Below are 27,854 nucleotides of genomic sequence, written 5' to 3'. Positions count from 1 at the left end.
ACCCTAGTGATCCCGGGCCCTAAGGAAGTTAGATTGGCTTCAACCAGAGCCAGGGCCTTTTCAAGTCTGGCTCTGGCCTGGTGGAACGCTCTGCCTCATGAGACCAGGGCCCTGCAGGATCTGATTTCTTTCCGCAGGGCCTGTAAGACAGAGTTGTTCCACCTGGCCTTTGGCTTGGAGCCAATTTGATTCCCTCCCCTCTTTTTCCTTTTTCCTTTCTCCTCCTGTGATGAGGCTGCATTTTAATATTTTAATGTTTCAATATTTTAGTGTTGTATTTTAATCTTGTTTTTAAGTTGTATTCATTCAACTTGTTTTTATTATTGCTTGTTAGCCGCCCTGACCTGAGCCTGGCCTTGGCTGGGGAGGGCGGGGTATATAAATAATAATAATAATAATAATAATAATAATAATAATAATAATAATAATTATTTATTTATTTATTATATATTATATTTACCTTTGTGCGCTCTTTCTCCCACCCACCCCACGTGATCCACACACTCTTTCCTGCCCGATTGGTACACTGTTCCCCTGCTCAACCTTCGTGCCCCAGCCAACCCCTCCCGCTTTACCTGTGCCGGCTCTTTCTCTGCCCCCCCCAGCTAGTCCTCAGCCTTTTTGTAGCCTACTTAGCCTCGCTGCTGCCACCGGAAGCTCTGTGCCCACTTCCGGGAATATGGTGGCGGCAAAGGTCAGCCACGACGGTGATGAAACCTGTGGCAGAGGCTGCTGTTCTGTCCGCCCCAGAGGACATGGAGGCGACGGAATCAGGACACCAGGCTTCAAACAGAAGCCGGGGGGGCTTCCATGAATTCGTGGAGCCCCGCTTAATTTGTGGCATTTGAGGGGTGTGTGAGGAGGGCTCCCAGAAGGTGCCTCAGAGCAGGCTTGTTGTTTGGACGCTTACCAGCTGAATGTGATTCATTGCTTGTTGTGCTGACTTTATCATGCGTATACAATACAGGCAGTTCTTTGCCACTTCTTTAAGTATAAGTGTCTTTAATGCACTTCTCTAATTGCATTAGGACTTTTCAGAAGCCATTACATGAGTTAGGGCTAAATAGGCTCCCTTCCCACCCACCCCAAAGAGAATTAGTGTCAGATGAGAACTTACTAATGGGAAAGAGGCAGCCATTGATGTGCTAATTAATTCAGTGTTAAGTGCTCGTGCAAGGGACCTGGCTGAGTGCTGAGGATGAGGGGGCTGAGGAGACACGTTCAGCAAAGGAGATTGACTGGCTGTGTAATATGTGTGTGTGTGTGTGTGTGTACAAAGAATGATGCACTGGGAATCTTGGGCTGGGTTTCTAATAACAATGTTTGGCTGATTAGGAAAGTTGAATGATTCGGGCAAAGTTCCAGCTTCCTTCCTTTTTTCTTTTTTCTTTGCAAAAAAAGTGTGGGAAACAATAACTGTTGGTTGAAACTCTCAGCTGTGTTAAAGGCCTCCTAGCTGGCATTGGGTGCCAGTTCATCTCCGGACCCGTTGCTCATGTGAGGCAGATAAACTATCCAGTCCTAAAGCAGGCATTCAAATCACAGAATTGTAGAAATGGTACCTACCATGTACAGAAGCATAGTAAATCAATCTGCACCCCTCAGAGATTACTTAGGAGTAACACCCCCCTCCGCCCCATTGGAGTTTGAGGTACAGGAGAAATGCATGTGTGCTGCTCCTTGTTAACAGGGTCGGGGGGGGGGGGGGAGAGAAGGGGGAAGCCTGCACCATAAAACTTGCCTTTCTTAGAAATACCTCTTGTTGCTCTCCTTCGTTGGGTTAAATGCTCCAACAAAGCTATTGTGGGAATGTTCAGGGTAGCAGGAGAGGATATATTGTTTGTTAATATCCTTCCTAACTTGCGCCAGCAAGTTCCTTTACTTAGCAGAGTGCATTCCCCCTTACACAGTAGAAAGCTAGTCGCAAACTCGTGTGAGTTTCTTAAGACAATACACAATTCAATCTGGCTTGTCCAGATTGAAATGTGTTTTAATATTTTGCTGGTAAGACCCCTTGAATCCCTCCTAAAAGAATAAGCAATAAAAAGAAAGTTTACTCACGATCAGGCAGAGCATGGTGTGATCCCTGAAGGCAGGCTTAAGGCTTAAAGTTACAAACGTATAAAAACAGGTTTGCCCCATAAGGGAGATGACCTGAGGGACTGCTTGGCTGGCAGCCAGCAGTTCATTCCTGGAAGTTTGCAGGACGAAAAGAAGATGGAAAAGAAGAGAGAGTGGCAGCATGCCTTGGCCTTTTACCAGATGTGGAAAGGTCACACCCACCCACTAGTCACATGCAAGGAAGGATGTTCCAGGCCAGGAGGAACAGGAAGTTTCGACTGGCTGGACCAAACATTCCCTTGCATGTCCACTCTAGCAAAACAAGGAATGTTGTATTTGACTGCTCCCAGTGGATTACATCCCACAGTTATTCCTCAGTCTTTATTGAGCCGCATTTCAAGAGGCAATTCAGAAGTAATTTCCCGCTGCTGAGCTATTGTGAATCTAGTGACCATCAGAAAGAAGAATACAAGCTGGATTAAGGGGGCTTTCTCAAGAGATCGAGGCTAGAGAAGTGTCTGGATTTAGCTGTTGACCTGCAATGGTGGAGATGGCATTGGACACTTATGAACCAGAACTTATGAACAACGCTACATGGCCACCAGGCACTCGAAAGGGAGCCAACATCCCTCAGGATCCTTAACGAACAACAGTTCCCAGAATTCCATGGGGGAAGTCATGGCTGTGAAATATATGGTGTGGACAGGACCCTCAAGTTCTTGCATGTGGTGACAACCCCGGGCCAATTTGTGTGAACTTCTTCCCCCTCAGCCAAAACAAACTCAAACAAAGGGCTAAGTTAGAGAATCTTACAGGGCCTGTGGGCCGGCGCAGCCCACGGAGGAGCAGCATGGAGAATATCACCATGGCAACCGGAATCGACAACGCTTCCATTTTAGTATTTTGAAGGAGAATAATAATTGCAGAGCTGGGCCCCCAAGAGATTCCCACCCCTCCATCCCCCTCACATTCCCTAGGTACACAGCAGCCATACCAGCCCTGGCTCCAGACACAAAGAGCAGAACTGGATTAGGAAGCCTAAGAATGTTATGTATGAAAAATGTGCCATAAAGGTGATATTCAGAAGAGAGGGAGGGAAAAACCCTCACACTGAGCCACGAATACATACGCTGGGGAGTTTGCCGGCGGGCCAAATATAGCTGCATCTTCCTCGAAGAATACTTGCTTTGAGCAATAAACCAGGGGGTGGGGAACCTCAGGCCAAAAGCTCCTCGGGACTCTCTTCTGGCTGCATCCCATCCTCCATCTTGCTTCTCACCTGTCCCACATCACACCTGCAATGTTTTTGCCTGCCTGGAATTTGTCCTTGAACTCTGACCTGGGTGCTTGCCTGGGTGTGGGAGAGAAAGCTGTGCCCTCTTCTCTCTGTGTGGAGTCTACGGTACAAAAGACAGGATTTACAACTTGTCGTTCTGCCCACTTTTGCTTCCGGCCGCCTCCACTGCTAGCTTGTGGCCCTCAGGAGGTTGCCCTGAAGGACATGCGGCCCTCAGTCTGCAAAAAGTTCCCCTCCCCTGCAGTAAACAAGCTGGTTCAGTGCTGGCTCTCTCCATGCTTTATGGAGGCTGCTCTTTATGTAGAGGAAGACACAGATGCGGCCCCCCCTCCCCACATGTCAAGCAGGATAATGAGCTCATCGTTTCCATTTGATGCTGAAACCTGGATATCAGAAAACCGGGACATTCTTTAGGTACTTTCTCTGTCTTTTGAGACAGACAACTTTATTTTTTTAAAAAAGGCATTGTAAATCTCAAGTCGCAGGAGGGTGGTTTTTCTTTAAACTTATAATTTTGTTGATTTTATTTTTGTGTGGGGAGGGGGCAGGAAACATACTTGCAAACAGAGAAGGAGCAGAAAACAAGTGAAGATCTCATTTGCCTAAGGGTGCAGCAGTGAATTAAATTCAAATGCCTGGCATGGTCCTTCCTTCCTAGGAGTTGCATTGACTATGCCCACTAATGTATAAAATGTCAGTTCTTGCCACAAGGAAGAGAGGGAAGATGCTTTTGTGGTCATTGTGTGCAGGAAACGGTCCCTCCCCCCAACCTCTTCAAGAACAAGCACACGCAAGCGGTGGACATTTGAGGTGAAGGTTGCAGCTGTTTTGAAAGGATGCGAAGCAGTTCTAGAGCTAGCGTGGCCAACGTGGTGCCCTCCGAATCTTGCAGGACTAGAAATCCCATCCTCCTTTACCATTGAAGCTGAACGATTAGCAGGTTCAGGGCAGACAAAGGAAGGTACTTTGCAGCACATAGTTAAACTATGGAACTCATTTCTGCAGGAGGCAGTGAAGACCACCCCCCCACCTTGGATGAAGCATTACAAAACAACTGATAAAGTGGAGTGGTGTGTGGACAGTCCAGTATGAATCCACCACCAATATTATTCCATCAATGACACTCTGCAGAATACCTGGAGAGGCACTGGGCAATACCTCAACAGTCAAATCTCAAATAGCTTTCCATGTTCTATTCAAGAGGACCAATTTATTGCAAAGCCATCATACATGCAATAAAGCTCTCTTTTATTTTAGATGGAAACTAGTGGCGGAGAGGTAATCAGACAACGAGGTGGAAGGGGAAGGATGGAGGTTTTTCCTTTTTGCTTACAAAGGCAAGCTAATTTAACTTTCTTTGCATCGTCCAAAGTCTCCAGCATAGGCATGCACACAGGGTGTGCCAGAGGTGCCCAGGCACCCCCTTATGTTGTTGTTAAATGGGGATTGTGGCAAAGGAGAGGGGAGAGTAGCTACCTCAGCTGCCACAACCTGTGGAGAAGCAGCGGTGGGGTAGCGACAAAGCTGGGAGGGATGAAGGAGGGAAGCAGACCGAGAGCGGTGCAGGCAGAAGAAAAGGCTGGGATGGACCTGCAGCTTCTGCCTGTTGTGTTGTTGTTGATTGGCTCCCTTCCCTCTTCTTCCCTTACTGTTGCCGCTGGAACCAATCCCCACACCACACCAGTTCCAGAGACAGTTGCAGGCAGAAGCTGCAGATTCATCCCAGCCTTTTTCTTCTGCCTGCACCTGTCTCTGTCTCATGGCTCGCGTCTCTGTTCTGCTCACCACTTTTTATGGAGAGAGATCTGTAGGCATGAGAGGCATCTTTTGTGGCATGCAGGCAAGGAGGAGGAGAAGAAGGACCCCCCCCCCGCCCTCCAGGTCCACCTTGCTTCTTGTTAGCTTGGCACAGGTCTTTTTCTCTGCGGGAACAAAATCTCTTCTCTTGGCTTCTTTTCTGCTCTTGTGGTTGTTAACCCCTTTCCTCTTTACACTTTCCTTACCTTTATTTGTTGGTCTTGTCATTCCCTCATCTTCCTTCTTCCTTCATTGACATGGAAAGAAATGAATCTCTGAGCGCGCACCCTCCTGACATGCGCAGCACAAGCCTATGTCCTCCAGCATTCTCTAGCTTCCGGGTGCCAAGCCCCTTGGCGTAGTGGCTGCTTCCCTTCATAAGTAATTGTTTACCTGCCTAGTGCCATGTGCATTCCTTCAGTACCTTCCAAATACTTGGCAGGCTCAGAGTCTTGTCTTTCCCCTGGAAAGATCCTGCTGAAACCACTTGTTGGCACTCATGACTAAAACATAACCGCTACCTTGCCGTTGGAACTCTGCGCAAGTAATGCCGGCAGATCAGATGGTTCCTCTGGAGGCCACCCTGTCAGGCCCTTAATAAGTTTATTCATCAGTCAAATGGAGAAGCAGCCAGTCTGGCCTGATCTTCCCCTGGAAAGTTCCTCCTGAGTTATACAGGGAGCTCCTGTCATCCAGCTAGTCATGCCCAGCGCATTGATTTTGTGCGCTTCTCAGAGAAGCTCAGCTGTTGTCAATAGGAGGTAATTATTATCCAAACAGCAAGGCCTCACGGGCTGCATCAACCATATTGCAACTGTAAAAACCATGTTCTTCGACCTCCAGCTGCACCGACTTGGTGCCAAGGCAGGCAGTCTGACAGCTCTGGTTTGCTGTGATCAGACAAGAATAACTGCACTGGTGGTGGAGGGAAGCTTTACTGTATATAGGAAGCATACAACTAGCTGTTTGGTAGCTGTCAACTACCTGAGTTCAGCTTAGTCTGGTCTGATTTATATTAGGAAAGACAACAATCTGCTTACACGCAAAGGGAGCAGAACTTAGAAGAGGGGTAGGGAATGTTTTCAGCCTTAAGGGCCACATTTCCTTCAGGGCAACATTCCAGGGGCCACAGGCCAGGGATGTGCCTCTTGATTCTGCATCCAGACTAGCAAGGCCTGAGGATCCCCACCTATGACTTGTATTATATCACTTTAAGAGTCATGGCTCCCCCCAAAAAACAAAAAAGTACCGGGAAGTGTAGTTTAAGGGCGATGAGAGTTGTTAGGAGACCCTACTTCCTCAGAGAGATACAGTGCTCAAAATTCCCTGGGAAGGGGAACTGGACATGGTAGCCACTGGAAATGGTAGTTCTATGGGGGAAATAAGCATCTCCTAACAACTTCGGAAAGGGTGGGCTGCACGATCAAGTTCCCCATTTTGCAGCGACATCTCTACCTGCCGCACACCTGATGTCCCATATAACACCAGCTGTGTGGCGGATGGGTGTGGTTTTGGGGAGAGTGGCCTCCTGAGTCAAATTGGGACCAGTGTTGTGCCAAATTTGGTCAATGGGCTGGAAGTTCCTCACCTCTCTTCTAAGTAGGCATGGATAGGGTTGTGTTTTTTCTTAATTCTGATGCTAAACAAACCGAGAAGTTTGGAATTTGAATGACTTCTGAACAAGAGTTTCAAAGAATTTGGTTGTGGATTTAAAAAACACACACCAAATAAGAGAGAAACCTCTTTTTACAGCCGCTGTGGGACATGGAATGACTTCTGGACCGCAAAAGCAACCCAATGAACACATCTGCTCTGCTCTGTAGGGCCAACTTAGCATGCCATCTTTGCAGAAAAAATATTGGCATTACACAACATGCTGTGGATGTATGCTAACGGGGAATGGTTCATTCAGTTTCTTAGCAACAAACCACTTTAGTAAGCAGAAAACAAAAAGCTTTAAGTGTTTCATTTTCCTCTTTAAGGGCGGGTTTGCAGTGTCTTTACTTTTCACAAGTCATAAATTGTGCCCATCAGTCGGTTGCTGTTTGCACCGCAGCAAATTAACAAATCCACATGGCAAGAGAAGCTTTGGTGGCATCCAAGAACAGCTACTTAGCCAAGGGTTTAGCTATTTCTGCTTTCCATTTGTGACATTTCTCATCACAAATGGGAACTTTCATGAAAGAAGAACATGGGGATGGGTGGAGGTGTGGTTGTAGACTGAAAAAGTTCCCGTCAGTGCTGTCAGTGTGGGACTTGCCAGGGAGTAGTCCAGGGCCCCACAGAATGAGCAAAGGGGTAGACTGACTCACCATATTCTGAAGAAAGCGATGCGAAAACATATTCCCCCAAAGAATTCAGGCACTGAAATTAGTTAAGGGTGCTGAGCGTTGCTACAGGAGACACCTATTCTTCTCCCAAAAATACAATTCCCAGAGTGGTTTAACAATTCATCCCTCTTCATAGGAAACTCTGGGAGTTGTTGCTCTGTGAGGGTAATAGGGGTGCAAACTGTATTAGGAGTGGGATTATACCTGCTCATGACACAATCATGAGCGCCAATCATCATGAATGCACAATAAATGGATAATCTAGAAGGGTCCATAGAAGGGGGTCCATAGCTGCGCATGGGGGAAGAGATGCCAGCTTCCACTTGGATCAAGAACATCTGACCTGAACCCCAACAGCACCAACAGAAAGCATTGTTGTTACACTTCTTGGCAAAAGTAAAATATCACTGCAGGGGAGTTTGGAGGGGTCTTATGCTCCGTGTCACATGTTCCAATATTCCCGCGACGCTTTCTGTGCTGGGTTGCCAGAAATATAGGAATTTCTCAGAGCTCAAGCTTTTCCGCAAGTGCAAGGCCACTTTTTTCCTTACATCTGATATTTTTTTTCCTGCAGTGGCTGCCATTTCAGATGAGGTACGAAGCTCCATTTCCCATGCTTTTGCCCATTTCCCCCCACCCACATTCCTGGCCACTGTCTCTCCAAAATACAATACTGTGGTTTGGCAGGGAGGGAAATCCAACCCAGGTGCCATAGCACTAAGTATCAATGCTCCCTGTTATATTAGATCACAGTTGGGGAGCCCTTTTTGCAGCCTGAGGGCCACATTCCCTTCTGGGCAATCTTCCAGGGGCCATATGCCAGTGATGGGTGGGGCCAGAGGTAAAAGTGGGCAGGGCAATGAATGCATTTATTTTTATTTAAAACGTATGTACAGTAGGCTAATTTCTGCACATGTTCACCAACTGGAGACATTGGAGTTCAAGGACACATTCCAGCCTGGCAAAAACACTTGGGGATGAGATGCAGGGTCAGTGGTGGGTGTCGCTTGAAGGGGTGTTTGGCCTTTCCTGGGTCCTGAGGGCCACATTTGGGCCTTGCATCAGAGGTTCCTCATCCCTCTTTTGGAGGTGTCCTCCTAAAAATTCACATTCCTTTAGGAAATGCCCTCCCTCTGCTTCCAGGCCTCCTGACCAGTGCTGATGCAATCTCCTTAGTAAAAAGCTAAAATCATCCTCTGGATTAGACAGGGATGTGGTGAGCACAGCATGGGGCAAAGCAAGGAACAGGCTCCCCTGCTGTGCCTAGAGCAGCTTTGCATTTTCTTCTGCCACTTGGAAGAAGAGGGGGAGGGGGAGCTCAGTGAAACACCTTTTGGGAGGGCAGGCATTTGGGAGCATGGTCTCTGCTGGTCAAGGCTGGGTTATACACTGCTCCTTCCAGAACAGCAGCCCAAAGCAAGGCTGGGAAACCTGTAGCCCTCCTGATGATGTTAGGCTGTACTGCACGTCCACAGAACCACAGAATTGTAGAGTTGGGACATCTAGTCCAGCAATGCAGGAATCACAGCTGAAGAATCCTTAATGGCCTGTGCTCCATATGATCTTGGGGAGGTTATATGTAATCCTGTTTTCATTCTGTTTACACCTCTAAAAGTTTTGGGGCAGACATGCTGCTTTGTTGGCCAATTAGTGCATGTCCTGAAACTACTTGGTGGAATCCTGTCACTTATACAACCAATGTCTGGGCTTTTTTTTTGTTCCATTTTCATTGAACTATAATGCCAGGGTGCCCCTCCAGACAGCAATAATGTGGTAATGGTGGGGAAGAATCACAGAAAAACTAACAAAACAGAATGATGTGCGGACAGTCCAGTATAAACCCATCACTTATGCACTATTATTGCATTAATGATATGAGGCAGAATGAATACCAACAGTCTTGAGGGCTCCCAAGTCACACTATACAAGATGTTCCCACTAGGCCATTTTGTGAAAAACAGGAACCAGGTCGGGCAACTGGTTGTCTCATGGACACTGAGGCAAAGAAGTTAGAAAGCTTATATATTTTTTGTTTTAAAACAAATAAAGCAGTTGAGTGGCAAAAAATGGTGTCCCCAATCCCTGAAAATTCATTGATTTCCCCCATTTCATTCCCCTGTTCTCCTCCACCTCCTGAAGTTCACTGGAAAAGTTTCCTGTGGAAACTTCCAACCCAGCTAGATTGCAAATGAATTGGTACATTTTAATTGCATTATATTTTTAAAGATATACGTAACCTGCCCTGGGTGAAGGGCAGTTACCGAATACAAAATGATGATGGTGGTCACAACAACCCCACTAACTGGGTCTGTTGCAGGCTGAACTCCAGGACTCATGATCCTGCAAATGTTTTATTGTCCAACGCTTCCTTGTTTGTATTGATCAGCTGCACTGGACTGTCTTTGGTCAGTGTACCTCCCTGAATAGACTATTGTCTCTACAGTTCTATGATTCTGTTAATCTCCTTTCTTGTAACTTGAATCCATTGGTTTGGGTCCTACCCTCCAGTGCAGCAGAAAACAAGCTTGCTCCATCTTCATGCGACAGCCCTTCAGATATTTGGCTATCATATCACCTCTCAGCTTCTTATCCAGACTAAGCATACCCAACTCCCTCAACCATTCCTCATAAGGCTTGGTGTCCAGACCCTTTATCTTCTTGGTCACCTTTCTCTGGACTCAGATAGGTGTGCGGAACAGATTTTTATGGGTGTAAAAACCCAGGAGTTTCTTCCAAGGCACATTCCCCATTAGTTAGAGGGATCATACTGTCTTACCATCAATGTGTTGCAAAAGGAAAACTGCCGATATTTGCAAAGCCTCCTTTCTGCAAAAATGGATAATGCTGATCTTTTCTGCAAAAGGATAATGTTGTCCCATCCCCGCCCTCCCCCAGGGGCTTGCAGTTATAAACATGTCCTTTCGTGGACTTGCGCAGTGTGTAAAAAGTGACAGTTGTACAGCAGCAGCAGGAGGGTGGGAAAAAAAAAAGGCCACAGTCATCTCAAGGTGCTTTTGTTTTTTAATACGTTGACAATAGTCAAGAGAGAAAGAATATACAACAGCTAAAATTTCCACACACACAGTTTTAAGGCCACATTGAAAAAAAGATGAAAGAACTTAAGGCTTCTCTAAAAGGGGCAACTCATAGGATGCCATGGCATGAACACTGAGTTGGAAACAGTCCAGATAACCTGATTTACCCATAGGGAAATCTCTCAACCAACAGCCTCCCAAGCTTTTTTTAAAAAGGAGCCACTGCCCCACACTTTTTTGCTGTTGCCATCGCTGTTTGTTAATGGCAACCAACATAAAAAAAAACCCCTACAAAGCACGCTCCATTTCTTCGTCCGGCATATTTCCCCAGCAAATCTGAAGGTGCTGTTCTTTAACAAAGCAACGCCAACCACCTCCTTCCATCAAGGGTGATTCTAATCACAAACGGAACCAAAAGACAACTCATTTTTTTTTATAATATACAAATACGGCACAATGAACTGTGCCGGGTAGAAGATCGCTCTGCTATCAGAGGCACCTGTACAGTATCTTGCTGTTTATTTGGCAAGTTCTAATACTTATAAGTTTTCTTTCTTTGTCTTTTTTATTTTTTAAATTACTAAAATAGAGAGAGAGAGAGAGAGAAAGAAAGAAAGAAAGAAAGAATTTGCATAGATTGTACATTCAGCTATTTCCCCCCACTTTCCCCAAACCCTCTTTTCTTGTTTTCATTAGGTAAACACGTTTCAAAGTATTAGTGAGGTAGTACCTTTGGTAGCAAAAGAAGGTAACCAAGGCAGAAGCAATTGGGCAGGAAAGTGAGAGAATGAAAACAGGTGGTTTTGGGGAGGAAACTGCAAGGATGGAGGGCCCCCCTGCAGGATGATGGGAATTGTAGTCCAGCAATATCTGGAGGGCCACAGTTCTCCCCACCATGCCTGATTAACAGCATCTGAACTTGTCAAGAAAAACATGACATAAACTGCTACCGTGATACTAAGCTGGAAAATACATACATATATATTTAATGCTTCAGAATGAAGTGCAAAGGGCCACCTCTGAAGCATCAGGAATCAGGGAAGGGGGAGAAGGAGGAGAGTAAAGAATATTTTGCATTACATAAGGACTCTTACAGCTGCCTAATTAAAGGAACATAGGGAGCTGCCTTATATAGAGTTAGACCACTGGTCCATCGAGCTCAGCATTGTCTACACTGACTGGCAGTGGCTGTCCAGGGTTTCAAAGAGGTTTCGCTCCCAGCTTTACCCGAAGATGCCAAGGACTGAACCTGGGACCCTCTGCGTGCAAAGCAGAGGATCTGCAGCTGAGCTAAGCCCTCCCTATGCTGCTCAGTGGTATCTTGGGGTTTTATGCTCCCTGGAAGCTCTTGAACAACCACAAAGATTCCTTGCACGAGTTCAAACGTGTTACATTCCGCATGGAGGTGTTGTAGCACAAGAGCTGATGGGTAGGTGGAGTGAAAGTGGAGCGCCCAGAATGGTCTAAAGAATGTGGCTCAGATCCTGCACACGGTTACGTGCCCGTTGAGCCACAGATCTCATTCTTCTGCGAATGTGCAAAGAGTTGCATCCACAGGGTGCTGTTGTGCCAAGAATGAGCGGATGTTGCAGGCAAGCAGAACCTGGTGGACTCAGCAGTTACTTTCCCATCCGTTCAGCCTACAGATGAAGCTTTTGGGAATCCCGGTGTAGGGCTTCATCCGTGTGCTAGAAGCTCCAGGCAGTGGATCTGTTTCCACAGTCCACATAACCAGGGAGTCAAGCTCAAGATGCGTCACAGTCTACTGGGAGCAACTGTGGGGACTGCTGCATGCTGAGTGATCTGTACCATAGATTTAAGAAGCTGCCTTGACCTGAGACGCTCAAGGAGAGGGATGGACAGAATCCCAGCTTGGGCAGATTTGCATATGCATCGTTCGGCGCTCAGTGAGCACAACCTGAAGCAATGACCCGAGCATGGGAGATGCCTGCCAAACATCAAACGCCATTGGCTCACATCAACTCAGCACAGTCGTTTTCAAGGAAGACCACTTGGGTGCAGCTCAGAGAGTGATGAACACAGATAAATGAATAAGCCCCGCAAGGCTGGATGGAAATCTGGGTTTTCCTTGTTTCAGCATGAGAATGTTGGGCTCCTGGTCTTCTGCTAGGACTTGGGACGGTTCTCCAGGAGAGAAGGTCTTCTTACAGAAGCACCTAAGCCATGGACAGGGAAATCCATGGCCCTCCAGATGTTATTGGACTCAAACCCCCATCAGCCTTTGCCAGCAGGGACAATGGCAGAGATCATGGACCTATAGAACTGTGGTTTTCTAGGATTCTGATAGACATGGATGGGTACACTGATATGAGCAGCTGCTAACTCTGACTGGACGATTTCTGATGGAATGGGTTCCATCCTCTCTCCCCTCTTTTATCAGCAATTGGAACATCTAGGTTTTCTTTTTTTGTAGTCAGAATTCTTATTCGGGTGGAAATCAAGAATGCAGGAAAAGGGAAGGGGGAGAAATGAGATGTCTTTTTGTTTTGTTTTGTTTTTCTTAAAAAAGGCCTTTTCTTAATAAAGGCAGCTTTCGTTAGTAAGATAAGATAATCTCCAAGCTGCATAAGCAGCACCTACTAATTAGTCATTGACTAAAAATACAAATAAATACCTAAAACCGCCCTCCTATGTAGCCTCCTTTGCTGCCAGCTCTAAACATTTAATGCTCTGCCTTCATGCCAGCACAGCTGACACTGCAATTTCAAAGTCCAAAGCGAACGGTAGTAGCTTTAAACCAAACAGTATGGTGAGAGGAAAAACATTAGCAAGCCACTGGAAACTCAGAAGTTTCTTTTTTTTTTTACGGTCACCATTGCAGTTGTTTTAAAAGGGAGTTTAACTGATTCTTGCGACGTGCTTCTTCTGTCGTCAGGCTCTCCCAACAGGTGAGCTTACAGAACAGTGCAAGTCTGTGCAGGTCTACTCAGAAGGAAGCCCCGCTAAACTAATTGGGATTGAGGCTGCTTCCAGGGTACCAGTTTACTGACCATCCAACCTGATTTGTTTGCAAGGAGATGGCGGTTTGAATGGTCATTCGTTCTGCTTTGTTTGTGAGATAGGTTAGGTGATGTGGTCTTAAAAGCCAACACTTTCCAATGCAATTTGCCATTACTTTCCTTATCTCAAGGAAGTTCAGTCTGGGGTGGGACGGGGGAAGCTTGTCAGACACTGGACCCTCCCAATCAATTACTATTGCACAACTTGAACTTGCCAGTATGTGACTGAATCCCACAGCAAAACAGTAGCAGTCTGGAAGTGCCCTTACGCCCAGGCACAGGATTGCACTAGAGTAGGCCTGAAAGTTTTACACAGGCGCAAAATGGGGGGGGGGGGAGAGAGAGAAGAGAAAGAAACCTTTTTAGAAAAAATACATTAACTGGCTATTTTTACACAAACACACAAACCTGTATATGTAGATTGCACAACTTATGCCGAAGAGCTTAGCTAGAAATTAACTGGACTAAAATGCCATTTGAATGTTAACAGAATCTATACTTTTTCCTCAGTGTTAGGCTGCCTGGGGACCAAATGATATGCCACCAGCTCCCCAAAGTGGAAAAACAACTGTGCTCAAGACCTGCTAAAATGTCACAGGTAAAACACATAAATGCACTCCAGGGGGCGCTGCTCTCCCTCCTATGGAAGAGCAGCTTTTAACACTAGCCCCAAAGAGTCATTTGTCCCAAACTGACCCACTGGGGTGATTGCCCCATCAGTCTTGGCCTTAATTCCCATAAGCCCATGTGCCTGTCTTCTTGCTGACAACCATTCTTGGGGGGCACAGTGCTGTCATCTTCCTCCTCCTCCTTGCCCTCAGTAGAAATTTATCGGGGAGGAAGATGGGGACAAGACTAGAATGAGTTGCCTCTGCCTTGCACTGGCGCCACCTACTGCTGGTATTCCTGCTTTGCGCCCTACCCAGGATTCCCTCCTGCAACCTTCTAAAATCAGAATATTGGAAACTGCCTGAAACCAAGCCCAGGGCTGACTGCTCTGACCGGCAGCAGCTCTTGAGGGTCTGAGGCAGCTTCCTGTAACTTGAGGATTAAGCACAGGCTGGTGGGAGTAGTTGAACTCTTTCCCTCTCATAACTATATAATAATAATAATAATTTATTATTTATACCCCACCCATCTGGCTGGGTATCCACAGCCACTCGGGGAGGCTCCCAACTGAATATTAAAAACACAATACATTAAACATTAAAAACTTCCCTAAACAGCTGCTATTTCCCTGCCTGAAAACACTTCTTAAAAATGCTGGGGTAGAGGAAGGGGTTTCTTCCCATTGGGGCTGTCTGCAAGTGTTTTGTAGTCTGCTATGACAAATATTGAACTCTTGTGAGTATCAGTGAGGTGTGTGTGTGTGTGTGTGTGTGTGTGTGTGTGTGTGTGTGTCAGACTGAAATAAATAAATAAATACATAGTTACATACATAACCAAAGGGGGGATGGGGAGCCCCAAGTCCTTGCCAGTGAAAACACGGCTTGGCATAGTGATAACGTCAATACTTTTGCTAGGCTGCTGTGGGAATGCTTTGAGAAGTAATGGCATGGGGAGCAATGGCAATTTCAGCACCTGCAACCGGCTGCCATTTTGCTACTCATTTCCCATCTATTTATCAGCTGTGTATGTGTGTGTGTGATAAAATAGCCAACACACCTCAGATTGAGGTTTTAAATAATCTGTAGTCTTGATACTGCACCCAGCCTAAAAATTTAAGGCATGTTTTAAAAACCGGTTTCCTTCTCTCCACACCTTCCCGGAGCTTAAAATGACAGACATTCGATGAAATTAGCTGGCGACCCTCCGTACCACTTCCAGGAACTACATGAAAACTAAATCATACGTTTTCTTGAAGGATGCGTGGCAATTAATCCAGCCCAAGTTTAGGAGGGCAGGTGGATAATCCCCCCCCCCCCGGGTCACAAGAGCAACCATGTTAAATTCCCTTTTAAAAGCCAGTGAAGGGATGTGTACCCTGTGCTACCTCAAACGGCCGTCTGGTTTAACAGGCCCCAGCTCAGATTTTGGGTCTGGGCTGAGTGAACTCCAAGACGTCTGGCTGCAGGCCTGGATGACTGGGCAGGAGGTGGGGCCTGTGCTGCAGATATCCACAGCTGACCACATGCCTCCCACCAGTTTGTCCACCCAGTTCTCCAGCTTGCTGCCCGTAAGGGCTGCATTCTTCTTTGCTTGGTCCACCTGCGCAGCGTCGATGGGGATATTCAGAACCGGGTTGAGGCCTTGGAAACTCTGCTCCATGTAGGCGTTCTTCGGAGGTCCGCCGTGCAACCTCGTGGCTTCTTCTGTAAAAACAACAACAAACCGAAATCCAAAGTTGAGATGCTTCGCATCAGTCTGACCTTCAGATCAAAACTACCATTAGCATGCTCTGCATAGGGCTGCCATTCAAAACCATTTGGTGGTTTAGTGTGGTGGCACCGACCCTTTGGAACTCCCTGCCTCTTGATATCGGGCAGGCACCTTCACTGTGCTCTTTCTAGTGGATGCTAAAAACATTTTTGTTTAGACAAAGCTACCCAGATGTTTAGAAAGTTGACGTGAGTTTTTAATTTATTGCTACCTTAATTTTTTGAATGTCTTAAATTACTATTGTTAACTTTTCTTGGTGATAACTTTACTGCTTTACATTTTTTTTTGTAAACTGCTTTGAGTTCCCTTTGACAAATCAAGCAGCGTATAAATTTTATGAAATAAATAAATAATTGCGTGAACAAAGTAACCATAGACCACGCCTCCTAATGAAATACTGGCACAGTGTGTAGCAATACAAAAATGGGAACGCCCCCTTCATTAAAAGCAGTACAGTGGTACCTTGGGTTAAGTACGGTACTTAATTCGTTCTGGAGGTCCGTTCTTAACCTGAAACTGTTCTTAACCTGAAGCACCACTTTAGCTAATGTGGCCTCCTGCTGCTGCTGCGCTGCTGGAGCACTATTTCTGTTCTCATCCTGAAGCAAAGTTCTTAACCCGAGATACTATTTCTGGTTAACGGAGTCTGTAACCTGAAGTGTATGTAACCTGAAGCGTATGTAACCCGAGGTACCACTGTACAGAGCAATCACTGGAATGGACATAACAAGTGCCTTGTGGATCAGCCCTATGGCTCATCGAGTCCAGCATCCTGTTCTCATAGTGGCTGAACAATTGCCTGTGGGAAACCAACAAGCAGGATTCAAGCATGAGAGCACTCTTCTCTCCTGTGGTTTCCAGCAATTAGGATTCTGAAGCCATCCAATTTGGTGCTGGTCACTACCTCCCGTGGAAGCAAGTTCCATAGTTTAACTTTGCACTCTGTGAAGAAGTGCTTTCTTTTCATCTGTCTTGAACTTTCTAACATCCAGCTTCATTGAGTGTCCACGGTGCTACATGAATGTTGCTTAAAACTGCCTGTAGGAAACTAGCTGGGATTTTTGCCTCAAAATTCACATATGGAAATTGGGATAGAGGAGGTTGGGGTTAATGGATTTCCCCACAACCTAGACTTGATGCCAGGAAGGGACTTGTCCGAACTCTGCCAAAACATACATACCACCTCCAGGGCAAAATGCCTTCATTCAAGAAGGCCCTCTCAGACTTGGAGAACTATGCTGTGTGTTCCAGTGGGTCTGTGGGCCAGGAATGACATACTAGTGTCTACAATTCCTGCCACGTCGCCTGTGTAATTTGAAATTTGTGCCAATTATCTAAGCTCTTCCTTTTGTGCAAGGAAGCAATGGTTTGCTCTTCTGTTGTAAATTGGCTAAGGCTCCGTCTCCCTGGCTTGGACACTCTTCGTGGTTCTCTGAGACTTAAGTTTTATATTTTGAGGTAAACCCCCACCCTTGCAAACCCCGATTATTCAGTTATATTAAACAAGCTGTTTCTGTCTGGCTTATTATGGCTTTGATCATATAATTCGCTTGCCAAGGCAGTCAAATTCTACCCGATTTATTCAGATGGCATGAGCTCTCACTGTAGGCACCTGCTGGATCAGACCAAGGGCTTATCTAGTCCAGCATCCTGTTCTTGGTCAACCAGATGCCTGTGAGAAGCCCACAAGCTGGACGTGAGCAGAGCCAAACTGTCCCCACTTGCGAATCCCAGCAACTGTCATTCAGAGGCAGGCTGCCTCTGATATGTGCCATGCCCTCCATCACACTGCCCTCACTCTGAATAGGCATTCAGCCCCATTTTGACATGATCCTTGGGTGGGGTGGGGGGTGCGGAAATCACTGTGGCTGAAGAAGTTTACGGAAAATGAGCTACCCTCTCCCCATCCTTTAGTTCTGCCCTATTATTTATCCTTCATAAAAGGCAGGTCTCATTACACTGCTCTTTGAATCTAGAGGTGCGTAGTGATTTTCTGTGTGTGTGGCAGCCTTGGCATTGTTCACAAAATATCAGAAAAATGGCTCTTAGAGATGTCCTAATTTTTCTGTCAGTTTCACAGCATTTATCTGGCATTAGAAGTAAGTTTAAGTAATGCAAGTGGTGGCAAAGCGAAAAAATGCTGAAAAAAGGAAGAAAAAAGAAAAGAAAAGAAAGCTAAGAGGCTTTATAACAATTTTCCGCATGCAGCATAATGTTTCTGAACTGCAAGGTCTTGGAGAGGCACACTCAAAAGCCCACACTGCGAATGCTCTTCTAAACTTCTGCTCTAATCTCAGTGTGCCTCTTGAAATCATGTATCCTTTTCCACGGTATTCCAACTGTGTGGACTTCAGGCTCCCAAATGTGGCCCTTCAGACCTCTCTGTCTGGCTCTCAGGGCTCTCTCAAGGCCACATATCCTCTTGGGCCACATCTTGAACCACCCCTGCTTTGTCCCGCTCCTTTTTTCTTCCCTGGCTGTGAAATGTGTCCTGGAACCCTGATAATGCCTCTTGCTTGCCTGGATGGCGCTTAGAGAGGCGTGGTGGCGTCACGGTGCATAGAAACTATAAAAATATTTATGTGCCACCCATCTGACTGGGTTACCCAAGCCACTCTGGGTGGCTTCCAACAAATGAAAACACAGTAAGATGTAACAAACACTAAAAACTTCCCAACACAGGGCTGCAGAACAAAGGCAAAATATACACACATTGCTCTGCCTCCTTGCGCTTCTGGCCTCATCCATCACTAGCATGTAGCCTTGGGAAGATGGAAATGAAAATGCGGGTGGGAAAGGAACGGAGCGTCCTGGAAGAGGGCATGACTGTCTGCTTGAACAGGAGCACTTGAAGCTGCAACAGGTCCCCCTTCTATACCTGCATTTTAGATGACAGCACTGCATTGGTTCCTTCGTATAATCATTACCTAAAGCCGCCCCTTGCACCTTGAGTTGCACCAGTACAATAAATAATAGAAGGGCAATGCTTTTTCCAACATTTTTCCTTCCTCAAGTGAGTAGAATACTCCTTAATCTCTGTGGTCATTATCAAAGCGCTTGACTCTAACAGGCTCTTCTGCTGAAATTAAGGAAAGTTTACGGTGCTTTAACTTTGTTTGGACTGCATCCTGTGTTGTACTAAGAAGCAGTCATGATGCATCAGATCAAAGGCTCATCTAGTCCAGCATCTTTTTGTCCTACGGTGGCCAACCAGATGCCTCTGGGATGCTGTAATGAGTTGCAGGGGCTCATTCGCCAGCACTTTGCCCTTTAAAGCTGCCCTGATCCCCTACCACCAAGCAGCAAACAAGGAATGGCTTCTGAGGAATCCTTGACTGGATTCCAGCGCTGGAAGGAGCTAGGCAGTGTCCTCACATTCACCTGCCTGATGGGAGGGGAGGTGTACAGCTGCCTCAGCCAAAAGAGAAAGAACAGGAAACCTCTGCCACATTCACACCACACATTTAAAGCAGTACAATACCACTTTAGATGGTCATGGCTCCCCCCCAAAGAATTATGGGAGCTGCAGGTTGTTAAGGGTGCTGAGGGTTCTTTGCAGACTCCTGCTCCCCTCACAGAATGACGATTCTCAGCATGGCTTAACTGTGAGGGGGATTGGGGCCTCCTAACAGCTCTCAGCACCCTTAACAAATTAGCACTCCCAAGATTCTTTGCGGGACGTCTTGATTCTTTAAAGTGGTATCATACTGCTTTGAATGTATGGTGTGAATGTGACCCAGGAGGATGCAAACAGTCTCAGAGAAGCAGGACAGTGGAAACAGGCCAGAACAGTTAGGCCTGTGAAGCCACAGACCTGAAATAAATCCATCCTTACAGCAGCCGTGACAGGAGTCAGTGCCTTCTTTGACCCCTTAGGCGTGAGCCTATGGAAGATACAGAACATGCTTTTGTTGACATCTCTTCCCCCTCTAGGATGCAGCACAGAAACCAACAGGCAGAATGTGTTCATCGTCTGCTATTACTCTCCAGCTGCATGCTTACTTAAACATTTATATATGCAAAATGAAGTGTTAATTGCTGCTTATCAATTTTTTAGTATGTTGCAGTGATATTGTATGTCTTATTATGCATTGTTACCATATCACTGTATTTAGACTTTGTGAACTGCTTTGAGCAGAGATTTGCTTGAGGAAAATGTGGTATGTAAATAAACTGACAATCACAAAACAACGACAATTCAGAGGCAATACCCCCCGCCTGATCCTGGAGGTAGCATGTATCCCTCATAACTAGCAGCCGTAGATAAACCTTACGTTCCATTTCCCTTTTAATGCAATCTAAGTTGATGGCCACCATCATGTTATGAGAAAAATAAGAAGAGGCTTTCTGGATCTGACCCAAGCCCCATCTTAGTTAAGCACCTGTGGCCAAGCTGTAATTCCAAATAACGGTTTGGTTTGCAAAAATGACTTACCTTGCCTGATGCTTTGCCTGTTGGAAAATGTCAGAGGAGACACCAGGAATTTGGTTTCCGCTACAGGGACCCAGTGATGCAGGATCTTAACAGTCCAGATTCCCGGACGGAGAGGCAAATTCAACGGCGGCTTGTAGTGAGTAAACTCCGCACTGGATTCTATTAGGATATCATACGTAGCGGCGATGGTGTTTGTGGGGTCCACCCAGATGACAGTAACAGTGACGTTGGGGCCCTTCCCCCACTTCTGCATGCCGATTGGTTCATCCATGGGCCCAATGAGTCCCCCAAAGTTCCGGAATATTCTCTCCTTAGCATCCCAGTCGGTTCCAATCTGAAGTGTAAACAGAAGCATTGCACATCAGGTAACACTGAAAGAAACAACCAACTGCTTTAAAAATCAACATATTCTGTTCTTTTTTGTAATTGTCGCACTGGATGGCTGCTACAAGGTCCTGGGTCCTGAGTTGCTCTGCTGCTCTCCATCCCACTGTTGTTTTTTTGGGGGAATTATCTTCTAAGGAAGAGATAAGTGGAGCTAAATGATTGACAGGGGCAGCCAGTAGCCATCCTTCCTGTGCATCTGTGAATGCAATCACTGTCTCAATGCTAGGGACCAGAGATGGGGTTCTGTGGGGTCGCAGGGAGTCAAAGACCAATTACTATTCCTGCAGCAGGGTCCTCATATCCAGCACCCTGGGGCCACCCAATCGGCATGAAGGGGGAGCTTTTGCGCAACTGAGAAGAAGTGCTTTCACCTTTTGTGCTCACTGGAGCCAGACTGAAAGGAGGCGAGTCAGTCCCTGAGGGCTGGCTCCTAGGGTCACTCTAGAACAGGCAAGTGGCAATAGCATTGAGGTGGTGGAGCTCTTCTGTTCTGTAGCTCTAAACCTAAGCATTTAGGAATGCCGGAAACACAAGGTGTGTGAGTTTCAAGAGAATGGTGTGCAAGTTCTGTGACATACAAGGGAAACATAACTTGATTTTCCCTGAAATACTCAAAATGATTTTGTTGGCATCTGTCTGTCTCAAGAGACAATGGAGTGCATCTCTGGGGATGAAGCCAAACCGCTGCATTAACAGCACAGAAATGACCTCTCTGAGGAGCAAGCCAAGGCAGCGTGTATGGAGGCCCTGGGCTACCCAAACAACAAAACCCCCTTCTCATTCTTGCTCATGTGGTCCAAAGGAAAGCAGAGCAATACATTTGGCACCAGCCTGGCTGCGGGAGATGCCGGAAGAAGGCGTACAAGGCACCATCCAATTGCCTTAGGGACTCCACTCTGGATTTGTGTAGGGTTTACTCCTTAGCCTGTTCTTCTCCCGAAGATATCCCGCAAGGTGGTGGAAGTTCAGGATCAGAGTTTTGCTTCTCCTAGATGGGATGGGATACCTTCTCAGGCTGATAAGCCCCATCTGCCCCAGTTATATGTGCATAGAAAATAGTAGATCTAGTAGAGAGCCAGTGCATTATTGCAATGCATCCCTAATTATTATTAATGCAAAATCATAGGATCATTATATAAATATAGAAAGCTGTATGGTCTCAGAAAGGGGTGTGGCTATAAGGGGGTCACAGCTGTGATTTATCATGAAGGGGACCTGCACTTTTACATTTGCCACGGCATTACTTCTGAGGACCCTTCATAATTCTTGTTGGAACTAAAGCACCGATGCTTGTAATATGTTACCTGCAGGTTGCCTGCTCAGCCTGACACCACCTGGAACAGCTTCAACTGATTTTTTTTTTAATGCCCAGTAGGTGGTGGCAGGAATGAAGGGAAGAATCACAGAACAACAAGTTTCTATATAGAACTACACTGATTTACAACCAATCACAAACATTGAACAGACTTTACATTTTCTTAGCTGTTCTCTCCCCATCACCCCAATGTTTCAGCTATGCCTGAGATAGCTGTAATAGTTTGCTACTATTTGCTCCCAATAGGAGCAACAGGGACACAAGTAACTGCAATTAAATGTGGCATGCACCGGTTGCTGAAAGTATTTGTAATCAGCGAAGTATGAACTCCCCAGGTCACACACACAAGGAGGAAGAAGGTGGAAGAAGGTACAGAAGTCACAAAACCAAAGAGACGGTGCCTCCGCTGGTGACAAAAGCAGATTCTTGGGCCTTCAGATCATCACTCAGGTCTCTCTGCAAGCACCACTGAGCCACTGGTTGGTGATCCTTGCAAAGAGCAGCGTGTGGAGATTTGAAGCCCCGACTATCAGCTGATTGTTGGGGCTTCAAAGTGCTGAGGCAAAAATGGGTCACCGGTTGTCATTGTGATGGTGGATGATTGGCAGGTTGGCAGCCTTACCCACCCATTTAACGTGGCCCTCAGCGGGTGGGAAAGATAAGGATCTGGCCTGCTGGTATACAGCATAGAAACAGAAAGCAAAGTTGGAGGTGACAACCCTATGTGTTTATTTTATCTGAGTATCTCCAAGACCTGGAAGAATTTCCTCCCCTGTCCCAGCCAGAAAGAATAAAAGGAACAGATTCTCAGAATGCTAAATTTAACTTCGGGAAAATCCAGGGGCTCAGGATGATCATGCTTAAGGAATCTGATCTTCGATAATTCCTGTATGAACTGACCTGATTGGCACCTCCTGGAGGAATGTGCAGATTGGGACCCAGTTACTCACTAGCTTTTGACTTCCCACATGCAGTTCACGTAAGTGCGGCCCTGCTGGATCAGGCCAGTGGTCCACCTAGTCCAGCATCTTGTCCACAAGATGCCTATGGGAAGTCTACAAGCAAGACTTGAGCGCAACAGGACTCTGTCCTCCTGCAGCTTCCAGCAAGTGGCATTCAGAAGCATTATTGCCTCCAACTTGGTCTCTCTCCTGCTGAGATGCAAGAGTTACATTCTCCACCTCAGCTGGTCAGGACTAGGACCTGTTCTATCAAGCATGCATTTCCTGCAATAAAGGTAGCTTTCTTATTTTTCTAAACTCAGTCTCAGTGTGATTGCAACAGGGATTCTGCATCAAGTTCACTTCTGCTGAGCGTTTAAACTCCCAAAGTCACCACTTTCTGTACTTGCAGACAGGCTGATCACCATTGTGTCTCATTCATCCCCTTGTACTTCTGTGCCATCAGAGAATCCACTCAGTTGCAGTTTTCCTTTGAAGAGGTGGGGGGGAGGGGTGCTCCTTAACTCCCTACTCAGCTTTTGCATCACTTATTCTGGTCCCTGCTTGGGTTTGCACTTAAAATTTGCCCAAGATAAATTATGCCTTGATTACTAGCTTGTGTCTCATTGCTCACCACAAACGGGGACCATTAGGTCCACACAGAAGACACTAATTGCCTGCCGCCCAGTTCACTTTGTTCTCTGTGATGAATTGCAACTGCTAACGAGGCTAGAAACAAACTTTTTTCGAGTTCTGCCGATAAGGCTTAGAGCAGAAGTCCCTGAATGCCTAAATGAAACCCAAGTCCATCTTTCTCCTTCCCTTTGGACGGACGTCATCTTTCTCAAAAAACACAAACAAAAAACACAAACACAAATGAAGAGGTGATACCTACGTCATATGGAATTAACCTCCTACTGGGAAACTGCCACTCTGTGGAAGTTGTTGGACTACAACTCCCAACAGCCACAGCCAATGCCAACATGGTTGAGAATGAAGGGTCATGGGAGCTGTAGTCCAGCAACATCTGGAAGACCATAGGATCCCGATCTCTGTGCCCCAGTGAACAAAATAGGGTTTATCTGGCTCAGTACTGTCACTACCAGGGATGGGAAACCTTTTGGGCTTGGTAGGCTGGAATCTTCTTGATCCTCACCCCTGCAGACCAACTTTGACTGGTGGGTGGGACAATCACCTGGTTGGCCAATCACCTGACATCATGATGGCATCTGATGATTGACAGATGCGTTGCCCCAACCACTAGTTGAAGTGGCTGGGTGCTTTCCAACAGCCAGCTAGTTGTCAGGCACCTGGGAGCTGCTTGCTGAGTACTGAGTACTGGGCTTGCAAAGCTGACTTCCGTAGGGTGATCAAGTTCCCATCAGCTGCAAGGCAGTGACTTCAACCCTGCTTTCTGCGGGAATCGATCATATGATTGACTGTTGCCAAGGTCATGTATTGGCCTGGTCCAATTTTTAAGGCTCTGATGCTAATGGAGGAGTATCAATTCTGACCCCTGAAAAATGAGTCCTGAGGCTACTGATCTTTGGAGAAGGCAGGTGAGCAGCCAGCAATTGTAAGCAGGAGGTGCAGCAGCAGTAGGGTTAAATGGGGGCCCCTGGGAAAGCTGTAGGCCTTGGCGGATGCTGAACAATGTTGACCAATGTTGGCCAGCCCCCAATTTGAGTTCAGCCAATGGGATTTTTAATAGGTTAGTTGACGCTTGTGACTACACTGTTTCAGCTGTTATCTTGCATGTGTGTTTCTCATTAACTTGCGAGATGCCCTCACACCAGCAAAACAACAGAAGAATTGCCAATCCCAAGAAATACAGTTGGTGCGATCATTTGTCAGGACATGAAAACGGCAATTCAATCCACCGATATCTCAATAAACAGAACAAGACCAGCATCCATCTCCTTAATAGGACATTAATGTCGCCGATTTGCCACACATGCCATTAAAAACACTGAAGCCTACCTAAGCCTCTCTCAATTGCCAAAGAAAATGCAGAATTTATAGGCCAGGACATAATGACTATGAACAAAAATTTGTTCAATTAGCTGTGTGGGCTTTAATTAAAATTTGTGATTTAGCAAGAAAAAATGATGAAATAAATAGCTTTAGGCAGCTGTGCCATTTGCAAAGAATGTGTGGCTCAGGATGAGAGCAGTTTAGCTCTTGACAGAGTCGGACTGAAATCAGGGAGACTAAAATCCAACTCAGCCATCGGAGTCATTGAATGCCCTTGGGCCAGTCACTCTCCCAGACTACCTCGCAGGGTTGTTGGAAGGATAAAATGTTGGGGGTGGGAGAGAACTATGTACACAATCCTGAACACCTTGAAGGAAGGGTGGGGATTAAATGGAATCAATAAAAAACAATTTAAAGCAATTATTACAAGGAAACATCCTCTCGAAATTCCTTGGCAGGCTAAGAAAATCTGATCTTACCTGCTGAACTAAAGCTTACAATCACTGAATTATAGAGTTGCAAGAGATCCTAAGGGTCATCAAGTCCAACCCCATGCAATGCAGGTTTTGTTTTTGCCCAATGTGGGTTTTACATCTCTCTTTGAATTTTTTGCACACCTGATAAGAATTTTCCAAGCAAGATTGGATTTTCTCAAGGTACAGCCTCAGAACAGTGAGAAAAGCTCTGGGACCCAGGGGAATGAATTGGTACACAACACAGTGTAGTCAAAATAGGGGTCAAATGAAAGTGTGGAGAAGTTCATATCTGGCAGATCTGGCCTCAGTTAGGAAGTAGGAGCCATGGTAGTTTCAGAACAAAGAAAAGGAAACCGTGTTCAGTTTAAAAGAGGAAGGGAAGAAAAAAAGATAACAGCGATGCTTACCTCAGAGAACTGCAGCCTTCCAAAATCACTTGGTGGACTTGCAATTTTGAACACCTTTTTGGGCATCACCCATGTCTCTAAGGTCTCCAGCTTACTGGCAGCCAGATTGGTAGCATGGTGCTTGACAAGGAAACCCTGAAAATGATCAGCAAGGAAGTAGAGTTGGACGGAGAATGGGTGGCCCATTGGGTAATACCTGGAAAACATAAATGTCAATGGAGAAGAGTCTGATTAGCTGCAGAACAACAGAGTTAGTGGTTTGGCAGTGGGTGAGGTTCTTACAGCTACAGTGATGTTGAGTTCATTGGAATGAAGATGTGCTGCACTACTTCTTAAACCTCTATTTTTAAGCCTGGGTGGGGGCTTGGCAAAAGGCACCGAGATGGGACCCCAGAGAGCAAGGACTCTCAATCCGCAGCAGTTAATTGAGAGCTATTGAGAGCTGCCATTTACTTTCACCACAACCCCTTGGGGCGATTCGGCATTTGCGGGTCCTGTGGGAAATTTAAATGGCAGCTCCCAGACTCACAAACTTTTAAAAATTGCACTGGCTGCCAGCTGGCTACTGGGCTAAGTTTAAGGTGTTGGTTGTTGTGTATAAACTCCTCTACAGTACAGCTTGGGACCAGGATACCTAAAATATCCATCTTGCCCCTTATATACTTAATCAATCACTGTGCTCTGCAGGACAGGGCCTCTTGCAGAGTCCACGCCTCATGATATACAAATCTGGCTTTTAATGCTATGGCACCCCCCTTCTGGAATTCCATCCCATTAAATATTAGACAAGTGCTACCCTTGTTGTCTGGAAGCGGGTGGTGCTGTGTGTTAAACCACAGAGCCTAGGAGTTGCTGATCAGAAGGTTGGCGGTTCGAATCCCCGCGACAGGATGAGCTCCCATTGCTCAGTCCCTGCTCCTGCCAACCTAGCAGTTCAAAAGTGCAAGTAGATAAATAGGTACTGCTCCAGCGGGAAGGTAAACGGCATTTCTGTGCGCTGCTCTGGTTCTCCAGAAGCGGCTTAGTCATGCTGGCCACATGACCCGGAAGCTCTATGCTGGCTCCCTCGGCCAGTAAAGCGAGATGAGCGCCGCAACCCCAGAGTCGGTCACGACTGGACCTAATGGTCAGGAGTCCTTTTACCTTTACCTTACCCTTGTTGTCTACATAAATAAATAAAGCTGAAACGTGCAGTCGCAATCCGTGAGTGAAAGAGAGTGAAAAGGGTATTATTGGAGAGAAAGAGAAATGGAGACTGGAGATTGGCGAGAGAGAAACAGGGAGAAGCGGACTCCCTGCTCATTTTTGACTCTGTCCTGAGCCCACCAGCTTAGCTTCTTGATCCCCATTGGTTTGCAGCTGCTGACAGATTAGCCCAGAGGGAATGTAGACCTCAGCTGCATGGAGGAGAAGAGGTACTTGCCACCTGCTGTAGACTGAAGGAACTCTGAACTTACCGGCAGCTGTTTTCACCATCAGTGTGGAAGGAGGTTTCTGCTCTCCTCAGGCCCAAGCGAGCAAATGAGTGGTACATGGTCAGCATGACATCACTGATGCTATGGATCCCGTCTGGTTCGTCATAGACATTCTCCCAGTACGATCTCAGGCCTGGAGTGCCCGATGGGTAGTTGCCATACAAGTAGTAATCCAGCTGGCCAATTATTTCTTGATTCACCACCGCTTCAAATTTGCGCGCAAAGAAGGTGGGTCTTGTGGTTTGCTGTGTCAATAAGAACAATTTTTTTACAACGTGGTTTCTGCGGATTTTTTTTGAAGAACACAAGGTTCCCACCTTACACGTCATGCTGATGCAAGAACGGATGTCAGAAAATTCCAGCAAAAAGGGACATAAAAAGTTCAGATGCAGAGAAACCGGGGGTAGGGGGGGGAGGAGAAAAAGCCACTGGCAAAGTGCCAACACAGTCCTGGCAGGTTGGAAGAATGAGTATCAAAAAGATGAGACCCAGTAACTTAATTGTGAAATTCTGTGTATGGGTGAT

At 46.3% G+C, this 27,854-nt stretch overlaps 1 protein-coding gene across 2 annotated transcripts in view; it reads right to left on the bottom strand.

Moving 5' to 3' along the window:
- Positions 1 to 15,424: 15,424 nt before the first annotated feature.
- Positions 15,425 to 27,854, bottom strand: part of XYLT1 (xylosyltransferase 1) — a 160,041-nt gene continuing 147,611 nt past the window's right edge. For both annotated transcript variants that reach the window (XM_053366211.1, XM_053366210.1), the window contains 4 exons: positions 27,312 to 27,574; positions 25,855 to 26,050; positions 20,355 to 20,688; positions 15,425 to 15,852 (listed from right to left, as the gene is read on the bottom strand). In XM_053366211.1, coding sequence (XP_053222186.1) covers positions 15,530 to 15,852; positions 20,355 to 20,688; positions 25,855 to 26,050; positions 27,312 to 27,574 — 1,116 coding nt within the window. In that variant the 3' untranslated portion in view covers positions 15,425 to 15,529. The remainder of the gene's footprint in view (positions 15,853 to 20,354; positions 20,689 to 25,854; positions 26,051 to 27,311; positions 27,575 to 27,854) is intronic.

The sequence above is a fragment of the Podarcis raffonei genome, chromosome 14, assembly GCF_027172205.1.
Source record: "Podarcis raffonei isolate rPodRaf1 chromosome 14, rPodRaf1.pri, whole genome shotgun sequence".
Taxonomy (NCBI): Eukaryota; Metazoa; Chordata; class Lepidosauria; order Squamata; family Lacertidae; genus Podarcis; species Podarcis raffonei.
The sequence above is the reverse complement of the archived record's forward strand: the minus strand, read 5'-3'. Positions and strand labels throughout refer to the sequence as shown.